Genomic DNA, 21,792 nt, shown 5'->3' with positions numbered 1-21,792 from the left:
CTGATTGACGCATGCGCGTCAGAGAGGGAGGGGGTGTCCGTGGTGAGGCTGTGACGGCGGCGCATGCGCGGGATGTTTGGGCGCGCCCTCTGAGGGAGAAGCAGCGTTGCCTTCGCCTTCGCCGCCGCCTCCGTTGAGCCGGGCCTGGATGGGTCAGTATTGGAAGGCCTGGGGAGAAGGGGCGCCAGTGCGCATGCGCGGCAGAGAGGGAGCGGGAAGGAGGCAGAGGTAATACTGTGGGGACTGTAAGTCCCATCATCCCCCACCCTCCAGTGCAACTCTATGGTCAACACCTGCCCTGGCTCACGGCTGTGGAATTCTGGGAGTTGGAGTTTGTTGTGGGCCCGGAGCGGAGCTTAAGGAAGGAAGGAAGGCAGGCCCCACAACAAACGCCAACTCCCAGAATTCCACAGCCGTGAGCCAGACAAAGTGGTGCCAAACCGGGTTATTTCTCCAGTGTAGATGCAGCCTTATGCAGATTTGCTCCATCTTCCTCTCTTCCCGTGTTTAAAGATAGTTGTCCGTCGTACTTGGTCATTGCTTTGACCCTGGAGACCTTGGGCAAGTCACACTCTCTCAGCCTCAGAGGATGGCCAGGAAAACCCCGTAATAGTCGGAAATGCTATCCTATCGCGCCTGAACTGCCTCTTCTCCAGCGAAACTCCCCCAACTCCTGAAGCCCTTCCTCCTAATGGTAGAATTCACAGATAGAGCCACGTTACTCTACAGAATCGACACAGAGAGAGATCTTGTGGCACCTCTGAGACTCATTGAAAGAAAGAAGTTGGCAGCATGTGTTTTCCTAGACCCAGGTCTGCTTCCCCAAATGCATTTGGTCGAGTGGAAAGCCCAGGAGAGCCCCATACAGGCCATTGGTGTGTCAAATTCAGAATGCTGCGCATATGGAAACGAAGTGGCAAGTCCAGTTCCAAGGATGGTAATTGTGGGCAAAGGCAGCAAGGAAGAGGATGAGTGACCATCAGAGAGAGATGTGATGAATCTGCTTTGGCTTTTATCCCGAACTACAAGGGGACTGTCCAAGGTTTGCTCTTTGGGAGCTTAGGCTGGCTGCTGCTTTGCTGCCTTTTGGACCCAGAGGTGCAGACCTTCCTCTTCCATCAAGCCTTTGACGGTTTTAATTGCTACTTTTAATCTCTTCTTTTGTATAAGTTTAACTACATGAATTTTTATTGTATTTATTTTTTCCATAAGGTCCTTTGAGCCCCAGTCTGGCTCATCAATAGGATGCATCAATAGAAGTATAGTGTCTAGATCAAGAGAAGTAATTGTGCCACTATATTCTGCTCTGGTCAGGCCCCACCTGGAATACTGTGTCCAGTTCTGGGCACCACAGTTCAAAAAGGACATTGAGAAACTGGAGCCATGTGTCCAGAGGAGGGCAACTAAAATGGTGAAAGGTCTGGAAACCATGAAGCCCTATGAGGAGAGACTTAGGGAGCTGGGGATGTTTAGCCTGGAGAAGAGAAGGCTAAGAGGTGATATGGCAGCCCTGTTTAAATATTTGAAAGGATGTCATGTTGAAGAGGGAGAAAGCTTGTTTTCTGCTGCTCCAGAGACTAGGACCTGGAACAGTGGGTCCAAGCTCCAGGAAAAGAGATTCCACCTCAACATTAGGAGGACCTTCCTGAGAGTAAGGGCTGTTCAACACTGGAACACACTCCTTCCTCAGAGTGTAGTGGAGTCTCCTTCCTTGGAGGTCTTTAAGCAGAGGCTGGATGGCCATCTGTCAATGGGGATGCTTTGATTTGGATTTCCTGCATGGCAGAAGGAGGTTGGACTGGAGGGCCCTTGTGGTCTCTTCCAACTCTATGATTCTAAGGCAGGATATAAGTAAAATTACATAGATGGAGCCCCAAACTAGGTCCCAGCACCTTGGACAGCTCTTGATAATTTGCAATGAAATTTAGAGTGCATCCTCTGCACTTTGAACACGGAAGACTTCGGCTGTCGCTTTACTGTTGTTGTGTGCCTTTCAAGTCCTTCCCGACATATGGCAACCCTAACGCTGCCCTGTCAAGGCATTCTCTTGGCAAGATTGGTTCAGAGGAGGTTTGCCATTGCCTTCCTTTGAGGCTGAGAGAGTGTGACTTACCCAAGGCCAAGCTGGGAATCAAACCTTGGTCTCCAGAGTTGTAGTCCAACACTCAAACCACTGCCCATGCTGGTTCTATTTTAATCCCTACTTTTATATATTGTCAACTGCATGGGTCTTTATTATAATTTCCTTTTTTGTTTTTCCTAAGCGCCCTTGAGTCCCAGTCTAAGATGGAGGCAGGATATAAATAAAATGCTACATGAATGGACACCTAAACTAGGTCCCAGACCCTTGGACAGTGCTTCTATAATTCCCAATAATATTCAGAGTGCATTCGTTGTATTTCTGACATGGAAGCCATTGGTTGCCCCTTTTGTTGTTGTTGTGCACCTTTAGGTTGTTTCCAACTTATGGCAACCCTGTCATGGAGTTTTCTTGGCAAGATTCGCTCAGCAGGTTTGGCATTGCCTTCCCTGAGGCTGAGATGATGCGACTTGCCCAAGGTCATGCGGTGGATTTCATGGCCAAGCCAGTAATCGAACCCTGGTCTCCCGAATCTCAGTCCAATATTCAAAACGCTGCTAGGTATCATAAAATGGGGGGGGGGGGGTGTGGCTCTCCAGTTATTGGGTTGCAGTGTTCATCATCCTTTCACAGTTGCCTTTGTTGACTAGTGCTGACGGGAGTATAGTACCTGTATAATGCAGCATGCAGAATGTGCTGTAATCTATCTCAAGAAGTTTTATTTGAGAAGAAGTGCATAGGATCAGGTTGCTAGTGCTGAGTATGTAGGTCACTGTCACTCTCCTGTATTATCTGCCCCAGAAGTGAGAGAGCTAGAGAGAGAGCTTGCCTAAGGCCACTCAGTAAATCTATGGCTGCGCTGAGATTGAGATTCCTGCTTTTAAATGTGTCAGCTCTGCTGCTGCAGTTGTGGAAATCGCACGGCCGTGAGCCTAGTGAGAGTTGTGGAAGATCCGGATTTGGCCGAGAGGGCACCATGCCAACTTGCAGCGTTGCTCATCTTTGCTCCTTCGGGTGTTTCTACATTCGCTCTCCTTTTCAAAACACATCTACTCTGCCTGCTGCTCTGTAACAAGCTTGGTCTCCAGTGATTGATAGTTTGAGGCCACTCTTGGCCAAGTGCAAGACAGAGGCAGCTGCCAGAGGAGAGGGATGAAATCCTGTGCCAAACTAGATATGCTCTGTATCTCCTGTATGGGATCTCCTCTTTCTTTGTTTTTTTGCGTATGACTTGGATAGCTGGGGGGAGGTGACAGATTTTGCTCAAAGGCCAGGGGTGGGGAGGTTTGATTCTCACTCCCTTGTATTCTGTATACAATTCAAAAAGGATGTGGACAAGCTGGAGCGTGTTCAGAGGAGGGCAACCAAAATGGGGAAAGGTCTGGAAACCCCAAGCCCTCTAAGGAGGGACATAGGGAGCTAGGTATGTTTAGCCTGGGGAAGAGAAGGTTAAGAGGGGACATGATAACCACATTTATATTATTATTATTATTATTATTAACTTTTATTTATAAAGCGCTGTAAATTTACACAGTGCTGTACATTCAATCTTTTAGTTAGACAGTTCCCTGCCCTCAGGCTTACAATCTAAGAAGACACGACACAAAAGGGATTTTATTTGAAGGGATGCCATATTCAGGATGGAGCAAGCTTGTTTTCTGCTGCTCCAGAGAAAAGGACCTGGAGCACTGAATTCAAGCTACATTAGGAAGTATTTCCTGATAGTAAAAGCTGTTTGACAGTGGAAGATGCTCTTTTGGAAAGTGGTGGCATCTCCTTCTTTGGAGGTTTTTAAACAGAAGCTGGATGGCCATTGTCACAGGGAGGGTTGGTTGGGGTATTCCTGCATGGCAGAAGGGGGTTGGCCTGGGTGCTCCTTGGGGTCTCTTCCAGTTCTATGATTCTCTGTTACCCCAAAATAGCAGCTTCTGGAGGGATAGTTCAGGGGAAGGAAGCAGAGGAAATAGGTAACAGTCCACTGCCTTTGCATCACAGCCTCAGTTTGAAATAATGGAGAGCTGTTTTATTGCCAGGCTGATGTAGTGGTTTGAGCATTGGACTACAACACTGGAGACCAGGATTCAAATTGCTGCTCAGCCATGGAAACCTGCTAGGTGACCCTGGGCAAGCCACACTCCCTCAGCCTCACAGGATGGCAATGGTAAACCCCTTCTGAAGAAACCCGCCAAGAAAGCCCAGTGATAGGTTTGCCTTAGGGTCGCCATAAATTGGATTTGACTTGACACTTTTTATAGCAAGCAGGCTGTTGGTCCATCTGACCCATCTGTTCTCCTCTGTCTAATCCAGTCAGTCTGCTCAGTCAGTTGTCAGGGGTCTTAGGAAGGCAAGGTCTTTTTCCTTTCCTGAAAATCCTAGGGATTAAACCTGCAGTCTTTGTTGTGTTTATCACATGCCCCTTCCAGTGAATTATACTCCTCTCCCATAAGATTCTGGTTCATGGTTCTCCTGCAGCTGCTTTTATCCAAAGAAAGTGACGGGAGATCTAATGAAAGATCTCCTGCCTTGCTTCTGTTTCGTCCTTGATGTGTCTGTTTTCATCTTTCTCATTTTGGCGTGCAAAGTTAAGGGTTGGCCCTGTCTTTCCTCTGTCTCTTGTTCAGTACTCTGGGAATGGCACTGTGTCCTCTACTTGTGTGTATGCAGTTGTTTATTATTTAAACAAGGCTTTCTGTTTGCATGTCTCTGTCACAGATGCCTAGCTTGTGCTATATCAGACAAATAAAATATGAATGACCTTCGCGGGATGTTAAAAGATCCGGGAGTTGCTTTTGACAAACATGGGAGTCATCTTTTTTATTATTATTATTTTAACTGAATATGTTGCTGTTTGTCTCTAGAAATCAAGAAGAAGCTGTCTCTGGATGCCATTCTCCATGAAATGCCAAAGAAGCAAATTAGCACAGTTCTGTTGGCAGATGCTGTAGTGCTGAAGAGAAACAGTTCTTTGTGGGTGAATAAGCTTTAGCGACTGCAACTCAATATAGCCTTCCAAGCATTCTTGTCTTCAAGAACCAAAAACAGTGAAGAAAATAATCAGCCATATGTATATATAGTACAAGCCAAATGGCAAGGTTTTCCAGCAAGATTTGGAACTGGACTTTTTTATGCTGTACCCTTTGCCTTTCCTGATTTTTCCTCTTTCCCTGTCCCTTTTTTTAATAAAAGAAAAACCTACTGGTCTTACAGTCCAGCTATTTATTTTAGAATAATTTAATTTTGGTCTGTCACCGGTTAGGTCAGGTGTCAGGACACTTGCAGTCGCCTGAATGGACAGGGACACTTTTGCTTACTCCACAAAGTTTTTTCGTGACTATGGCGGCCCGACGCGGGGTGCAAGCAGCCAACCCCACGAACATGTCGACTACATTGAAAAGCCAGAAACCTTCACTTATGCAGACTTTTTCAAGGATTACTTGATCCCCAATGACCCCTGTATTTTCTCATCAAAGTTCACAGAAGGCTGGGGAAGTAGGAGGAACTGGGTGACTCCGGACGGGAAGCCTAATTTTGAGTATCTTCTGCGGACATTTGGTAAGCTACCTTTCAGTTGAAAACTAATTATTTTAGGTTGTGGTCTTTGATGTGCTTCTTTGGTCTTGCATCCTTCCGAGGAGGGAGCTAAAATGAGTACCCAGACTGTTGGGGGCAAATTAGCTTACTTGCTAATTAGCTTACTTGCTGTTCACCGCTATGGTCTTTGGAATAGCGGGATATAAATAAAACATATTATTATTATAGTCAAGAACTGAAGGGAGTAGAGCAGAAGCACAGATGTCCAGGTATTTTAACATATTGGTCACTTACTACCCAAATTTCTCTTCTAACTGAAGAGGAACATGGACACAGGATTATTCCCTAAATACTTGAGGGAATGCTTCTCCCTATATACAGTATCCCTACCCGAAGGTTGAGGTCTGCTGGGGGAGCCCTCCTGTGTCCCACCTGTGAAGTCTGTGTACTGTGTGGGGACACAGGACAGAAGCTTTTCAGCCATGGCACCCCACTTGTGGAATGCTCTACCCTTAGAGTCCTGGTGGACATCAGTACTGATTGTATTTAGAAATGAAGAGAGAACTTGGCTGTTCACCATGGTCTTTGGGCCTCATTGATTTTTCTCAAATGGTAATACACAAGCAGTGGGCCTTCTCCATCCACTGGGGTTAGGGGCTCAGGATCCCCATGAAAGTGGGAAAAATGCAAACCAAAAAAACACTTTTTTTTTACCTGAAAGAGCAACTATCTAGGTCCTTCAGTGCAACTCTGTGGTCAACATCCACCTGAACTTGACCATAGAATTGAGCTGGAGGACCTCCAAATGCCTAGAGAAGTGCTTTGTCTAGGAATCTCTAGGTCTTCCATCATTACTGTACGATTAATATTCTGCAGAGTCATGTTGGAGGACCTAGAGATCTGTGAAAGCTGCAAATGTGGAGGGCCAACTGTAATTTTAATCTGTTTTTCACATGTTAATTATTGTGCAGGGATCTTATAGCAAATCCGTTTTAGTTCATTTATTTATATTTTTTGAACTGCTCTACCCTGTGTATCAGTTTTACTTGTAAGCTCTCCTGAGATCTTTTAATACCAGATGAGATAAAAATATTTTTTAAAATAATAACAAAAACAACAACATTTCCTTATGCTGCCATTCAAAGCCTCCTCTTCAGCTCCAGTCCAGAGAAGGAGGCTGAGATTCCATTAATTGCTCTTCCTACAGAGCTCTGCAATAATTCCCATGGGTGGCAAGCAGAAATGTATACTTATCCTCAACTAGAGATTTTGGGCATTCATCCATAGTAGCAATCATGTATTTTTAACTCTGCCTGGAATAAAGCTGTGCTGCATCCTATGCTGATATCTTAGGATGCGTTATTCCAAGATAAAATCAGTAAACATATTGCACGATGTCACTAGCTAAACAAGGGCAGATTTAGCATTTATGGTCTAGAAACTTTTGTTTGCAGTTGATTGTATATACTCATCTATAAGTCTAAAAATTTATGCAGAAAAATTGACCCCAAAATCCTAGGTTGTCTTATTTATGGTTCAGTATGGTAATGTGATAGCAGCTCTTTCAGATTTCTCCATGCAGTTTCTTTCTGTCCTGAGCCAAGCAGATAGAGTCCTTGGTGATACCTGCATGCTTCGCTGTGTTGGGAGTGAAGGCTGAAACACTGGAGCCATATTGATTGCTGCTTCCCTCTTGCCGCTCACATACACACACTGAAGGAGCCTCCAAGATTTACTCTCGACCTATCTATGGTTCATGTCAAAAGCCATAATTTTGGCCCCAGAACTTGCCCTCCACTTATACATGAGGTCAACCTATAGTTGAGTATATATGGTAATTCATGCATTTCTCTGTGGAGGTTTTTAAGAAATGGTTGAGCAAACATCTGTCTTATATATAGGGAGATGTGCCTTAAGGAAGTGCCTTGGACTCACAGCGGTGTTAGCTGCACGTTATATAGCCATTCTACCATTGCTATTACAACTTCTATTTGTACTACAATACTGAGTGCAAAGTAAAGTGTATCCTTGAAAGCAGTTTTCTGCTTTGACCTCAGTAGATCTATCATGGATGGGAGGGAGGGCATGATAAAACTACTTGGTAGTATTTATCTCAAGTGCTTTGTAGGCCAAATTCCATTCCATCCCCTGCAAGCAGAGTTCTGGCTACTTACAGTTAGTTTGCTTTGTTGGGGAAAGTTTTTGGCAGTCTATTCATTCCCTGAAGAATCCCAAGGGGAGGGGGAACAAGGCAGTAGTTATTTTCTCAAATAGGCTGAAAGAGTTTGTGTTTCAGGGGAGGCTGTAGTACCTGTTGCCAACTGTGATGTCAAGGAATACAATTCTAACCCAAAGGAACATCTTAAACTCAAGGAGTACATAAGTTATTGGAAAGATCACATTAAAAAAAACTATCGCTCACCCAGGGGCTGCCTTTACCTCAAGGACTGGCACCTGCACAGGTAAGTCTAGTGGGACTCCTCAGCACTCTCTTTGGCAGCCCTAGCATGCAGCTGAATTGCACCACTCAGGTTCTTTGCCAAAGGATTCTGCTTTTAGAAGCACCCTTTGATAGTCATCACCTGATCTAAATCTCTGTCTCCTAAGAACTTACAAATGTGACTGCATGTCGGGAGAGCCAAGTGGTGTGATGTGCTGGTGTATTGTGTCTGGCTTGCAGCATGTGTGTCTGGCATTGGCTGCTCTTGAATGTCTTTCCTGCACCCCTTATTTGCATGCATTTGACCTATGCTTTAATTGTACTGCATGGGAGTGATTTTCTTCTCTGAATCAGCTCCTTATAATCGTCACATACATTTGCATAATTGCATTGGAACAAGTTTTTAAAAGCAACAGGAGAAATTGTTGATGATAAAGTACAAGAGAATTCAAGGACGTATTATTATTATTATTATTATTAACCTTTATTTATAAAGCCCTGTAAATTTACACAGCGCTGTACATACAATCTTTTTAATTAGACGGTTCCCTGCCCTCAGGCTTACAATCTAGCAGTCACAATAATAGGGTTGAAGGGATTTATACCCTCAGCTTTTTGGTTGTGAGGGGCTGTGGCTTGGAGACTAGGAAACTGATCAATCTTGCGGCAGTCTTTCAAGCTTTAATATCAGGGTAAGGGTGGGCAGTGATTGTGGACATTGTGATCCAGCAACATCTAGATTGCCGTGGTGTTTATCAGACGAGCTCTTAAAGAGGTACTATTCCAGTGTGACTCCTCTAGCTGCCTCCTGTTGCATGCTGGGATTGGCAGTTTTAAGGAGGGGTATTTAGAATTCTCAGGCAGAGAAGTTCAGCTCCTTAAAACTGCCAATCCCAGCATGCAACAGGAGGCTGCTAGAGGAGTCACACTGGAATAGTACCTCTTTAAGAGCATAGTGTGATAAACATCCATGTTACCTCTTCTCTGATCCACCATTCTGTTCTCAGTCTTAGAGAACTAGGAGATTTTCAATTTGAAATCATTACATGCGTGTTGAGTACCAAACGCAGGCAGGGGCTTGAGTGTGATTCTTACAATGGATGCCAGACCAGCATTTTACTTGACTCTTTTCACCCTTTTTTCTTGCTTTCCTGCTGATGAACCTGCTATGAACTTCAAGACATCCTTAAGCATGTTAACTTGTTATAAGCATCTAAATTATTATCTGCCCACAAATATCTGTGTCAGACTTGTACCCCTTCCCGTTAATTTCTTCTCTTTGCACCATTCACATACTACATCTTCCCTCTTCCTGGCAACTGCTGTGGTTCCTCAAAACATGAGAACAATAATTTTGAAAATGTTATATTTCCCTAGTCTCAAACTTCATTGGAAAAGCAGCTGTGACATTTCTCATGTTCTCTGAAACGCTAAAATGAAGATGAACAACTGTGGATGAGGAGGGCACTATTTTTCACCTACCCAACAGGCCTAAAGATCAAGAATAGCTTGACTGGAACTGATGTCATGTCACTTCTGATTTCATTTTGGGTGGATGTTTTCAATTTTTCATTTTTAATTCATGTGAGGAGCTGTGGAGAGCAAAACTGCCACATTTTGTTCCAGTTTTAAGTCATGTGGGTGGAAAAATCAGCCATCTTGTTTTTGGGGGAAAAAACCTTTGGGAATGATATTCAAGGGCCACAAATTGAGTTTCCATAAGCCACTCGTCGCTACAGAGAGAGCTGGTAACTGGGGAAACCCACAGCAAAAGGTAAACTTTTAAAATGTAAGTTAAGGTGCGAAAAAGCTGAATCAGGTGCAAATGTCATTAAGACAGTCTGCACCCGATTTCAGGATTTTGGCCCTGTGTCATGTAAACAGATCTAGCAAGCCCAGGGGCAGCAGGATTCAAACTGAATAAACCATGTAGACAAGGCCTTGATCTCCCAAAGCATCAGATGAACTTTCAAGAGCATAAGCCTTTTATTGGTCATGCACTCAATGGAGTGAGCCAGTAAAGGAACTGTTTGGGACTAGAGTTTTAGTTGTCAAGCTATGATTTATCCATTTTCACACTGTTCTACACTTTGTGCATGTACTGGGAAGTATTTTTCTTTCCGAGTTACAGTTTTCCATTATTTTCTCTTTAAGGGCTTTCTCAGAGCAAGATGTTTACACCACCCCCATTTATTTCTCATCTGACTGGCTGAACGAATACTGGGATGCCGTAGCAGTGGATGACTATCGTTTTGTCTACATGGGACCCAAAGGCTCATGGTACAGACAGTCACATATTTCCCTGTATCCTCTTCAAGAAAAGGTAGAATGAATGTATTAGAGTAGACTGAGAGGCATGTCAGGAGAAAGGTGAAAACAATGCACTTATTCAAAGTTGTTTCCTCTAGCCATAAACTCTGTAAGTCTTCCACATCAAGATAAAACAGTGAGATTTCTCTTTGCCAACAGTGGGCCAGAATGAGTTCAGTTCTCTGTGTTTTGTGAATTGTAACACAATTCAACATTTCATTGAGTGGCTCTGCTCTTCTTGGGACTAGCCAACAGGATGCCCCCCATTTTCTTATGTGGCATTCATCTGTCTATTTGCAGATGTATGAGAAACTTTTGTAAATCGCTAAACCTACTGAAGGGTTTTTGGATATTTTTTTTAAAAAGAAAAATCCATGAACAAACTCTTGAGTGTCAGATTACAGTGATGAAAAGCAGATTGGCCCAAATGAATTCTAGGTAGGGGTATGTGTATATTTGTGTGTCTCTCTGGAGTAGAGTTCTCTCTTTTCTGAGAGTTGTGTTTCTTAATGTGTTGGGCGTCCTGAAATGTTGAAAGAAGGATGAGCCTATTGCCTTTACAATTCCTGGTTTTCTGCAACTTCAACATTTCTGCATCCCTTCACCTACCTGTTCTGAATCTTCTGATTCCCCCCCCCCTTCCTTTGTAGGACTCCATTCCATGCTGACGTCTTCCGCTCCTACAGCTGGTCAGCCAATATCTGTGGGAAAAAGAAATGGCTGGTCTTTCCTCCAGGACAAGAGGAACCCTTACGAGATCGTCACGGTCACTTGCCATTTGATATCACTGCACCTGATTTAAAGAAGAGCAATCTTTACCCACGCTATGCCCAAAGCAGCCCTCCCGTTGAAATCATACAGGAAGCTGGGGAGATTGTCTTCATCCCAAGTGGATGGCACCACCAGGTTTATAACTTGGTAAGGATTAACTTTTTAGACAGTCTGAAAAATGGTTTTGTAGTGCAGGTTTTGGCTGGAACTAGTAAATGAAGGGGGAGGACTCATACTTCAATGGGTATAGTGCATGCATTGAACCTCTCAGATCCCGGCCATGTAGCGACCCCCCACATATATCTGATGACTCTGCCCACCGTTATTGTTTTAATTGTTCATGTAATTTTAACCTTAAACTATTTAATTCTTTTTTAAGAGGGGATATTTTGTATATATGGTGTATTCTTTTAATATTGTAAGCCGCTTTGATTGTCTTTACAAAAAGCGGGGTAGAAATAAAAGTATCATCATCATCATCATCCAGTTGTCATGATAACCTAAGTGTTGCTCAGGACTCTGATAAGCTGCTACTAGTCAGAGTAGAGAGCTAGGTTGAATGTTAATTTGACACAGTACAAGGCAGATTTATATGTGCAAAGGAGAAAAGCCAAGGCTTTATACAGTGTGGTGATGACCAAACTTGAATTTTGAGTTATATATGTGTGTGTGTATGTACATATATATGTATACACGTGTGTGTGTGTGTGTGTGTGTGTGTGTGTATTCTTAAGCAAATTCATACCTTCTTCTTGATCAGCACCTTTCCTGATCTTCCATCCTACTTGATAGCTTCTCTTTGGACAGTTGTAATATTTGTTAACATGCTGTGACATTATAGCTGCTCAGCTAATAATTAAGGAGACTGACATATAAGAAGTTGACCAGCCAAGATCAGAGTTTGTTAGTTTTTTGAGAAAGGAGGCTTCTTATGACGGCTATTAAACATCTGGGTTTTGAATGACTAGATAAGCAGGATTTGTATTTTGGGCCACATCTATGTTCATAATAGGAACCCAGCTATATTGATCAGCAAGAGATCAATTCTTTGTTAAAGCAGGAGCATGAGAGATATCTGTTCTTGCTTCTTTCAGGAAGATACCATCTCCATCAACCACAACTGGGTCAATGGGTGTAATGTGGCCATCATGTGGAGCTTTCTCCAGGATGAGCTAGCTGCAGTCCAGCGGGAGATCAGAGAATGGAAAGACACCATGGAGGACTGGCATCTGCAATGCCAGGTAATGGAGCTGATCATCTGAAAATGCCCAAAGAGGAAGTGGGCATCCATAAGCATTCTGGTGACTGACAGAATAAAAACTAATAAAAACACCAGTGAGACAGTAGATGCTAAAATACTGGTGGGCAGAGTGCAGTCAATGGGCCCCATATGGGTTACTGTGTGCCCTCATAAGCTTGCAGGGGATGGAATTAGCCATTCTTTACTGAGGTCTGTTTTAGCTGTTGGGAGTCTTATTTGGAAAATGGAAGCGATTGGCCTAGTTTATTGTGTGCCTTCAGGTCATCTCTGACTTACGCTGACCCTAAGTCAAACCTGTCACAGGGTTTTCTTGGAAAGTTTTTTTCAGAGGGGGTTTGCCATTGCTGTCCTCAGACTGAGAGATTGTGGCTTGCTCAGAGTCTCCATTGGTTTTCATCTGAGGCTGAACAGAGATTCGAACCCTGTTCTCCTGAGTCATAGTGGAATGCTCAAACCACTACACCACACTGCCTTGATTTGGGGGGGGGGGATGGCCAGTAATTTAATTTATGTTCTGCCTTTCTTCCAATATGGGGTCCAAGGTTGCCTTCAGTACAATGCACCCTTGTTATCTACAGGGGTTTGCTTCTAGGGCCCTGCCTCCTGCAGACAGGAAAAAATGTAGAAGATTGTGCCCCATGTTATATAATGGCAGTGATGTGAACGCAGACACACTGGAGCATGATATGGGGCGTGATGATCGGTGGACGAATAGAATCACCAATCCAGAGGCCATGGTTCCAGATAGTCCACTGTATAATTTAAAAACCAAAATACAACCAAAATAGCTTATAATACAAATGTTTGAAAAACATGAAATAGGCAATAAAAAGTAATTTTTAAATTTTTTAATGTAAATATTATTTTAATACTATTTTAAAAACATGTTTAAAACATAAAAATCAAAGACCAGAACATCTCGTTTAAAAACCCTGAAACTTTAAAGATTAGTTTGGAGGGACAGTTCAGCTGGAAATTGCCCACACAGGGTTAAAGACGTACCTCTTGAGCAGCTACAACAGCAGGTCAGGTTACTTTAAAAGGAGCTTGCAATTCCTACAATGTGATTCTTTGGATAAAATGTTCCTTAACACACCAGCTCTAATGATAGCGGTGGGAGAAAGTTAGGTAGGTATTTCCACAGGGGACAGAGAGACCATGATAAGAAGTCTACAGGGACGTTGTTTTCTCTATAGTGCCTGGGAAGACTTAAGAAGGAGCATGCCTCTTCTGTAGTTGTCTTTGAAAAATGTAAGTGAGCACAACCAGCCTCTGTCTCTGTCACGAGACCAGAAGGAATAATGGGAATGCATGAAGAATTTTGATGCTGTGGCAACTCAAAAATAAGACATAAGGAAATTAGAAAAATTAGACATGCTTGGAACAAAGGTGGGACTCATGTAGCCCTCCAGATGTGGTTGGGCTCCATCTACCAACTATTTGTGAAGTCAAAGGTTTTCATGGCCGGCATCCATACTTTTTTGTGGGTTCAGAAAAAGATGCCAGCCACAGATTCTGGTGAAATTCCAGGAATAAATATTCTAGAACATGGCCACAAAGCCTGAAAAACCCACAAAAATTACCAACTATTTTATTTATTTATGTTTTTCACTGTTAATTCTGCTGTCTAGATAGCTAAGACTTATGACTAATCCAACCATGTTTACAGCAGGGCATGATTCCCAGCATTGGCGTAGAATATATAGGATCAACTAGCCATCTCAGCATAGCTAAATATGGACTTTAAAAAAATGCTACCATGAAATACAGTTTTGTAGTGAGGCAACTGGTGTTCATTTCTCAGTCGCCTGTCAGAACAGTTGTGACTTCTGAACCTCTTTCCTTCCCAGGTCTTGATGAAGTCTTACACTGGCATTGACTACAAGGAGTTCTACAACTTCTTGAAGATCATTGCAGAAAACCGGATGTATATCCTGGAGAAGCACCATTCTGAAGAAGATGCCTCCAAGCATTCCTACCGAGCAGCCATCTCCGGCTTGGGCATGCTGCATGCCGTCTTCGATTTGAAAAGGACTGCCAAGGTCTTGACCTCTCTGAACGCCAATGAGGAATTCAAGAAACTGAACCCTGAGAAACTTTCCCCTCCTCCTCAGGCGTTCCTGCACCGCCTGAAAGCAGCAATAGACACAGCCCTCCTCTAGTTTCCCACTTTATTTTGACCACTTGCAAAAAAAAAGAAGAAGAAGAAGCTTCATTTGCAAGCTGGGTGCATGCTGGTAACATTAGTTCAATCACCCCATTTAGAAGTCTTAAGCACAGTGAATTTGTGGATGAATGGGAAATGTAGAGGCAAAATGTTCAAGAATTCAAGTGTGTAGGAAACTGACAGAGAGGAAAGCACTCCCCTGGTCAGATTGTGGTGTGTGTGTGTGTATGCTCCATTTGCTCATTGAAAACTAGCCATGTGATGAATGTACTACTGGTCATTCTAAGCTACAGTATATGCTCATGTATAAGTCGACCTCATGCATAAGTCGAGGGCAGGTTTTGGAGGACAAAATTATTAATTTTGATATAGCCTGTGAATAAGTCAAGGGTAGAACTTTACAGCATGTAACAAAGGATGTAAAGGACAAAGCAAAGGAAAAAGATGCCAAAGAATGCTGCTATTTTTTACCTAGGCATTCAAAAAGGACAGAAGTGATGCCGCAGCGGAGAGAGTAGGGGGCTGATGTTCTTTTAGTGTTGGTTCTTTTAGGTTCTCCAGTATGGACTAAGATCTCATTTTCGCCACTCTATTCAAAGAAAGGGATGGTTCCTATTTACATTCACCCATGGATGAGGGTTTTTTTGACTAACATTTCTAGACTTATACATGAGTATATACAGTAAGTCCTTTTATACTAGAATCCTGTACACTCTTTCCAAGAAGTAAGCCCCATTGAAAGACAATGGGACTTCCTTCTTAGGTAAACATACCTAGGCTATTAGTTTCAGGTGGGTATTTGGTTGCTTTTTGACCCACTGAAAGACACCTTAATTGCATTTAAAGTTTGAGCGTTTAGATGAAAAACAAAAGGTGTGTGCGCTGTACCAATGAGTATGTATTACTCACCTGTTTGTACCCCCCGCTAGGTTCTCCAAACCCCTTCCTTGCAGCATTAAGAGAGAGACGTCAGGAATCTCCACCTCAGGTGTGGCACCACACTTTCAGGGACTCTGAGCAAGGCTAGCTCAGTGGGCCTACGCCGCCCAAGCATGGCAGCTGAAATAAGGGCACCCTCTTACCAAGGACAAGCTGTGCCAATTGTGAACTGCAAGCGCTGTTGCGTACCACTCTCCTCAACTGCCTTTACATATTCGATTGCAGCCAGAACAAGGTGGGCTAAAAATGGCTGGTACTGATTTAAAAAAAAAGTATTCTGAAATAGTTTTACATTCTTAGTGCCTCAGCATTTGTAGAACAATAAAATCCCCATAGAGTTTAAAGTGGGGAAAGAGGGGTGAGGAATACCTTTCAGGACTTCTTTGTGTGGTTGTCCTCACATAATGCAGTGTCGACTGTAAATTCTGATTCAGTCCTGATTTGTTTTTTCCAGTGATCTCCCTCCTGTTTCTCCTCCCCAAATGGTTTCTGTGCCTATGCAGAGTATTGCAAGGAAACACCATAGCTGAAACTGTAGCCCCTAAAGCCACACAGGTTGGAGGTGGGGCAGAGGGAAAAGTGGGGTCGGTTGGAAATGCTCAGAGTGGTCCAGGGATGGAGAGGCAGAAGCTCTGCATCAGGGGCTGGGCAACCATGATGGGTCCAGGAGCCAATTTTCTACACCTGGGACTTTTTGAGAACTTCTGGTCTTAAAGGGGGACGTTTTAAATTTAATTACTAATCTCATTTTGCCCACCCCTGTCTTAAAGAAACAGACATTGATGAAGAAGCCAAACCCACCCTCTGCCAGTTGCCCCTCAAGAAAGCCTCTTGGCCTGTAGGAAATGCACTCTGCTTTGGAAAGGTACAGTATAGCACAAAGTGAAGTGGGCGCGTAAGGGCCGAGTTGCATCCATCTCGAGCAGCATCCATCTTTCAAACCCAGGGATGCCACTCCTCTGAGTGCAGCGGTTCTTACCCACTAACACTCGATCGTGGGACTGAGCACAACTACTTGTAGCATCCTGTGTGGCCAAGGGCTCAAAACTAGTTTGTACAAGAAATCCTTTCCTGTGCTGTTGTCAGGGGGATGCCTTCTAAATGGGGACCGGATTGCTTTTTATTCCCCTTTGCTATATAGCCTGCTAGACTTCCACTTGACCCCCTCTTCGCAGGGGGCCATTTTAAGCACTGAGCCGAAGTTTACTCAACCCTTGACTGTTCTGCCAAGTTGCCCTGAGACCTTTCTGAAACTGCACATTAAAAAAAAATATTTAAGTGTTATTGGCTTCTCTCTTTTCTTTTAAGCGGTTTGCTGCAAGCTGATAGTGATTTAGCCTGAAGAAATGTTTGCTTGAAAATGAGATTGGCTGACTTTCCTTCCCATTCCCCCAAAACAATATCTTGGCTGGGTAATCAAGTTAGGAAGGAGTCAGGATATGCTGTTTCATCACTTCACACAACAGCACCTTTGTCAAGGACTTTTAACAATGGGATCTGATAGCCCCTGTTTAAGTATTTCAACGGGTGTCATATTGAAGATGGAGCAAGCTTGTTTTCTGCTGCCCCAGAGAATAGCACCAGGAGCAATAGGTGCAAGCTACAGGAAAAGAGATTCCAGCTCAACATTAGGAAGAACTTCCTGAGGGTAAGAGCTCTTTAAACAGTGAAAGAAGCTGACTTGGAGTGTGGTGGAGTCTCCTGTGGTGTTTTTTTTGTACAGGCTGGATGGAAATCTGTCGGGGGTGTTTTGATGATGTCTTGCATGGCAAAGGGTTGGACTTATCGGCCTTTGAGGTCTCTTCCAACTATATGATTCTATGAATCCATAAATTAGCAGATGATGTGCTCTCCAGTCTTAAATCTAGAATCAGAAAGCATCTTGGATGACGAGTAAAACTCTTCCTCCCCAACTAAATCAGGATTAGATCAATCTTTCCGACCTATCATGAAGACCTGACATGGTCAAGGGTCGTGTTGAAGGGCTCTGTATGCTATGGCTCCCTCAAGGCTCACCATTTCACTACAGCAGCCATAAGGCCATTCCATAGCTGGTGGAGAGTAGGGCAGGATTGGAGAACTGTCTGGCTATGTCTCAGACCAAGGATGCATGTATGTATTGTGTATGTCTTCAAATCATTTCCGACTTATGGCAACCTTGAGGTGAATCTATCATGGGGCTTTCTTGGCAAGATTTGTTCAGGGGAGATTTGCCTTCCTCTGAGGCTACAAGAATGTGACTTGCCCAAGGGCACCAGGAGGTTTCATGGATTCCAAGCTGGGAATTGAACCCTGGTCTCCAGTGTCATAGCCCAAAGCTTAAACCACTACACCATGCTGGCTCACTTGGGCACCAAGGATGCCTTCCACCAAAATCCAGAATCCTTTTCCATATGTGTCTCAATGTCTGCATCCAGGAACAGGAACATAGCCAGAGGCTTCTCTGATGCTCTTCACCAGCAACAAAATAGTCATGGAAGGCTATCCATACTGCAAGAGGAGGAAAAGAATACTGACTTCCACAGTGACCCCCTCCCAAAGCATAAACCTGAACAAATGCAAGCATAAGATGGACTTATGCTTTCACTTGTTATTAACAAGGCGATAGCCTCTGTCAATCTTTCCATCTCTCTTTCCATGTCTGCGCTAGTCTGAAAATGATGGATTGGAATCCCAGATAAATTTAAAAGCGTTGAAAAAGGAATCCAGTGCTTTGTGGGTTTTGGAAAAAAACCTGAAAACTGTTCACAGTATAAACCTGTATTTCAATATGTCTATTAAATCAAGGATTTTGTCAAATTTAAGCTGCCAAGAATGGGAGCACAGCATTTGGGATAAATGCAAATTTGGACAGCTGAACTCCAGTCTTTGCATTAACCCAGCCTGGGAAGATTAGTACATTTCAATGCAGAGAGAATAGACAATACTGTGCTAGGAAGAGCCATGTTCTGATGCAGCGATTTATTCATGTCTTAGAAAATTATGCCCAGAATACTGCAAAAGAGATTTATTTCAGTACAAAGTCATTTATAACAATTTCAAATTAGCACATTAAACCATTTACCCAGTGTATTCATACCATAAATGTGGCAGTGTTGCCGACGTTTCTGCAGCTTGTGCTATATATAGGGAATTGTTAAATTCTAAGAAGGTTCATAAAGCTTTCGCTCTTATGCTATCCAGATAAAATTAGTGTTTTCACTTCCAGCTGGCTTTAAAAGAAGCAATTGTTTTATGCTGTCAGGACTCAAAAGAATTCAGTACTGACTGAATTCACAGGCTGAGTATTCAACCAGGCTCTTGCCAGTCATGCTCCGATTAAATGTGGCTTTGCATTTTATATTAAATTTGTCAGTTCCCTTATCATAGTTTTTTTTTTAAAAAAAACAAGTTTCTCAGAGAAAAGCTGGGTGCAAAATGTGGGATCTCCTGAAGAGATTGTCCCATCCAAGGATCACCTCAACAGTTGCAACAGAATATGTGTAGGTTTTTGGTGCCTTGGACTCTTAGCACAAAGATCCCATTAAGATGGCCAGAAAATGATGGGTTAAAAGGTGACAAGCTCAAAAATGTGGCCATTTCCCCCATCTTTGTAATAAGGGCAGAGTAAATGCAGCTCCCCCAAAAATCTGTGCTTTCAGCTGCATTTTTCACTGTGGGTTTTTATGATCTCAATAGAGATCATGCTTTTAAGTGGGAAAGTAAAAACAAAAACCTGGAAAGTAGTAAGTATTTTTGTTTGTTTTTTTGTTTTTTCCTTAAAAAAAATAGAACGCATATCAGAGAGAAGGTTAAAAAGCAACACTTGTCTCTGTTTTGCTACTGAATGTTTCTTACTTGGAATAGAGAACAACAGAGAGAAGATGGTGGATTTGACAGATGAGAGCATGCATTACAACTAATGTAAGCCGGGTTGACAATGCATTCATGATCAGTCAACAGAGAAATAAATGCGCCAAAAGGTCAGGCTACCAGTAGGCAACTGCTGAAATAAGTGGATTTCATTCTCTATCCAATATAGTTTCATCAACAACATGGAGATACATTAAAATGTTCAGGTTTGAATTCAGTTGATGGTCCCAATAAAAGTAGACGTTTTTAATCAAGGGAGCTCATGCGAATGTTGACTTACTAAGTTGCCACTGATTCAGTGCATCTAACACTAGTTGGGAATAATAGGCTTTAAGCCTCAGACCACTAGTTAGGTTACACCAGAAGTATAACCTTCCTTAACCAAAGTATTTTCCAACCCATGTCACAAATATAATCGAATGAAGAAATCCTAAAAACAACGGGGGGGGGGGGGATGATGGCAAGTCAAGAAGAGCATAAGTGGAAGGTTAAAAAGTGATGGATTAAAAACTGGAGTGACCAGAACAAAACTGAAGGAGGCAAATACATGGTTTGATGGTATTTGCAAGAATGTACTCCTGCAGAGCAAATATGAATCACTCCTCTCTGCCCAAATAAAGAGAAATGGTTATGTTTTCTTTTCAGAAAGAAACAAAGTGAGATCAGTGAGACATAAAAGTGGACTATTGCACACAACCACGTCTCCTTGTGTCGTCATCCCACCCCTCGCCCCCCGACTCTAATGTCAATTTCAAAGAAATTGTGGAATAAAAACCAAGCATGCTTCCCATAGGAAAGACAAATACAAACAACAGAAGCAGCAACAAGACAAGGTCCTTCTTTTTCCGGCATTGTGAACAGAAACCTCCAGCGCTGGGCTTGGCTGAACTGAGCAAGGAAGATGCCCTTCGGTGTGTAGTTTCAGGACGCTTGTAATACCTGCCAGTTCTGGTGGAGTCTGAATTCTTTCTGGATCAGCTCATAGCATGACTGGCAAAGGAAAGGAAAAAGAAGGAAGAAAGACATCTCTGTGGTTAAGTTTGGCATCCATGTGTTGGGTTGTTAGAAGCGATAGATAAATACATTAAAACACAATAAATAAATTACAGTTGGTCCTACACGTTTGTGGCTTTGATTTTTGCAGATTTGATTAATATGTTATCTCTAAGAATCTCTAGGTTCTCCAACGTGATTCTATGGCTAGTGTGACTTCCAATGTTGCCCACCAGAAGTTGACCATAGAGTTACACTGGAGGACTGAGAGATTCCTAGAGAGAACACTTCCCTAGGCATTTGTTGGTCCTCCACTACAATTCAATGGGCATCTTCTGGCAGATGTTGACCATAGAGTTGTGCTACAGGACAAGGGGATTCCTAGACACAAGGAGATTCTTGGAGGGCCTACTGTACATTATTTTTAGAGCAATCAGAACCAACTATGGATGTGCTTCCATGACGCACACAGCAGTATAATAACCACTTTTAACTGCCACAGCTCCATCCTAGAGGATCCTAGGATTTGTAATTTGCTAAAGCATCTAGAATTCTCCCCTGGGGAGATGAAATGCACTTTCCTGTAGTACAGCACTGCTGGAGTTCTCTTGAGTGCCTCCCCAAACTACAAGTCCCAGAACGCAGAGGCCATAATTAGAGGAACAGGAGACAGCTATGACCCTTAAGTGGGGCTCCAAATAATATAGGACTGCAATTCCCAGCAGCCTTAGGCAACAGAAGCAGTGGTGAGGAATGCTGGCAGTTGAAGGTCAACAACATCTGGAGTTCATAGAATCCTAGAATCATAGAGTTGGAACAGCCCCCAAGGGCCATCCATGCCAACCCTCTTCTGCCATGCAGGAACTCACAACCAAAGCATTCCCAATAGATGGCCATCCAGCCTCTGCTTAAAGACCTCCAAGGGAGGAGATTCCACTGTTCTTCTTACACCTGCTCATAGCACAGCAGAATAAGCAGTAAGATAATTTAAAGCCATTCAAGCAACAATATTACTAATATTATAATTGCATTATAAAGCATCAGAGAAAAACAAAAAAGGATTAGAGAGCAGCTAAAATTAGTTCCTGGCAGTTTTTAAACACTGCACAGACTTTAGCAGCTTCCCAAACCCTAGTGAGCTTGATGCTTCTGTGGCACACTCAGTGTTCAGGGGTAGGATGCCTCTGAATACATGTCTGCATCCCTGTAACTATTTCCACCTTAGTTGTAGAGTTTGGCTAGGTGGCCTTTGGGGTCCCTTCCAACTCTATGATTCTCGCTGTTGCTATATGGAAGAATCTGAAACAGAGCACTACATGTGTCCTTGGTCTGAAACCCAACAGGGCTCTCATGGATGGCAACAGCCAACAACATGTATTTTCTCCTCACCTCCAGCGCTGTAAGCAAGAAATCGTGCATGCCCCCCTCGCTGGCTGGGTCCATCAGAT

The 21,792-nt window shown here is 43.2% G+C and overlaps 2 protein-coding genes across 3 annotated transcripts in view; one reads left to right on the top strand and one right to left on the bottom strand.

Moving 5' to 3' along the window:
* Positions 1–21: 21 nt before the first annotated feature.
* JMJD4 (jumonji domain containing 4) lies at positions 22–20,122 on the top strand. Of its 2 annotated transcripts, none has more exons than XM_042474839.1 (8): positions 22–152; positions 4,939–5,632; positions 7,908–8,073; positions 10,206–10,331; positions 11,012–11,279; positions 12,227–12,373; positions 14,244–17,147; positions 19,997–20,122. In XM_042474839.1, exons 2-7 carry the CDS (start codon positions 5,368–5,370, stop codon positions 14,553–14,555), a joined length of 1,284 nt encoding a protein of 427 aa, XP_042330773.1. In that variant the 5' UTR covers positions 22–152; positions 4,939–5,367; the 3' UTR covers positions 14,556–17,147; positions 19,997–20,122. The 2 variants fall into 2 exon arrangements, with proteins under 2 accessions (XP_042330773.1, XP_042330772.1); XM_042474838.1 differs by having other exon boundaries at positions 72–228.
* ALS2CL (ALS2 C-terminal like) overlaps positions 18,891–21,792 on the bottom strand; it is a 49,199-nt gene continuing 46,297 nt past the window's right edge. Inside the window, 2 exon segments of the mRNA XM_042474837.1 lie at positions 18,891–20,341; positions 21,734–21,792. The exon segment at positions 21,734–21,792 is cut by the window's right edge and continues 10 nt beyond it. Coding sequence (XP_042330771.1) covers positions 20,273–20,341; positions 21,734–21,792 — 128 coding nt within the window. The 3' untranslated portion in view covers positions 18,891–20,272.

Source organism: Sceloporus undulatus, chromosome 6, assembly GCF_019175285.1.
Source record: "Sceloporus undulatus isolate JIND9_A2432 ecotype Alabama chromosome 6, SceUnd_v1.1, whole genome shotgun sequence".
Classification (NCBI taxonomy): domain Eukaryota; kingdom Metazoa; phylum Chordata; class Lepidosauria; order Squamata; family Phrynosomatidae; genus Sceloporus; species Sceloporus undulatus.
The sequence above is the reverse complement of the archived record's forward strand: the minus strand, read 5'-3'. Positions and strand labels throughout refer to the sequence as shown.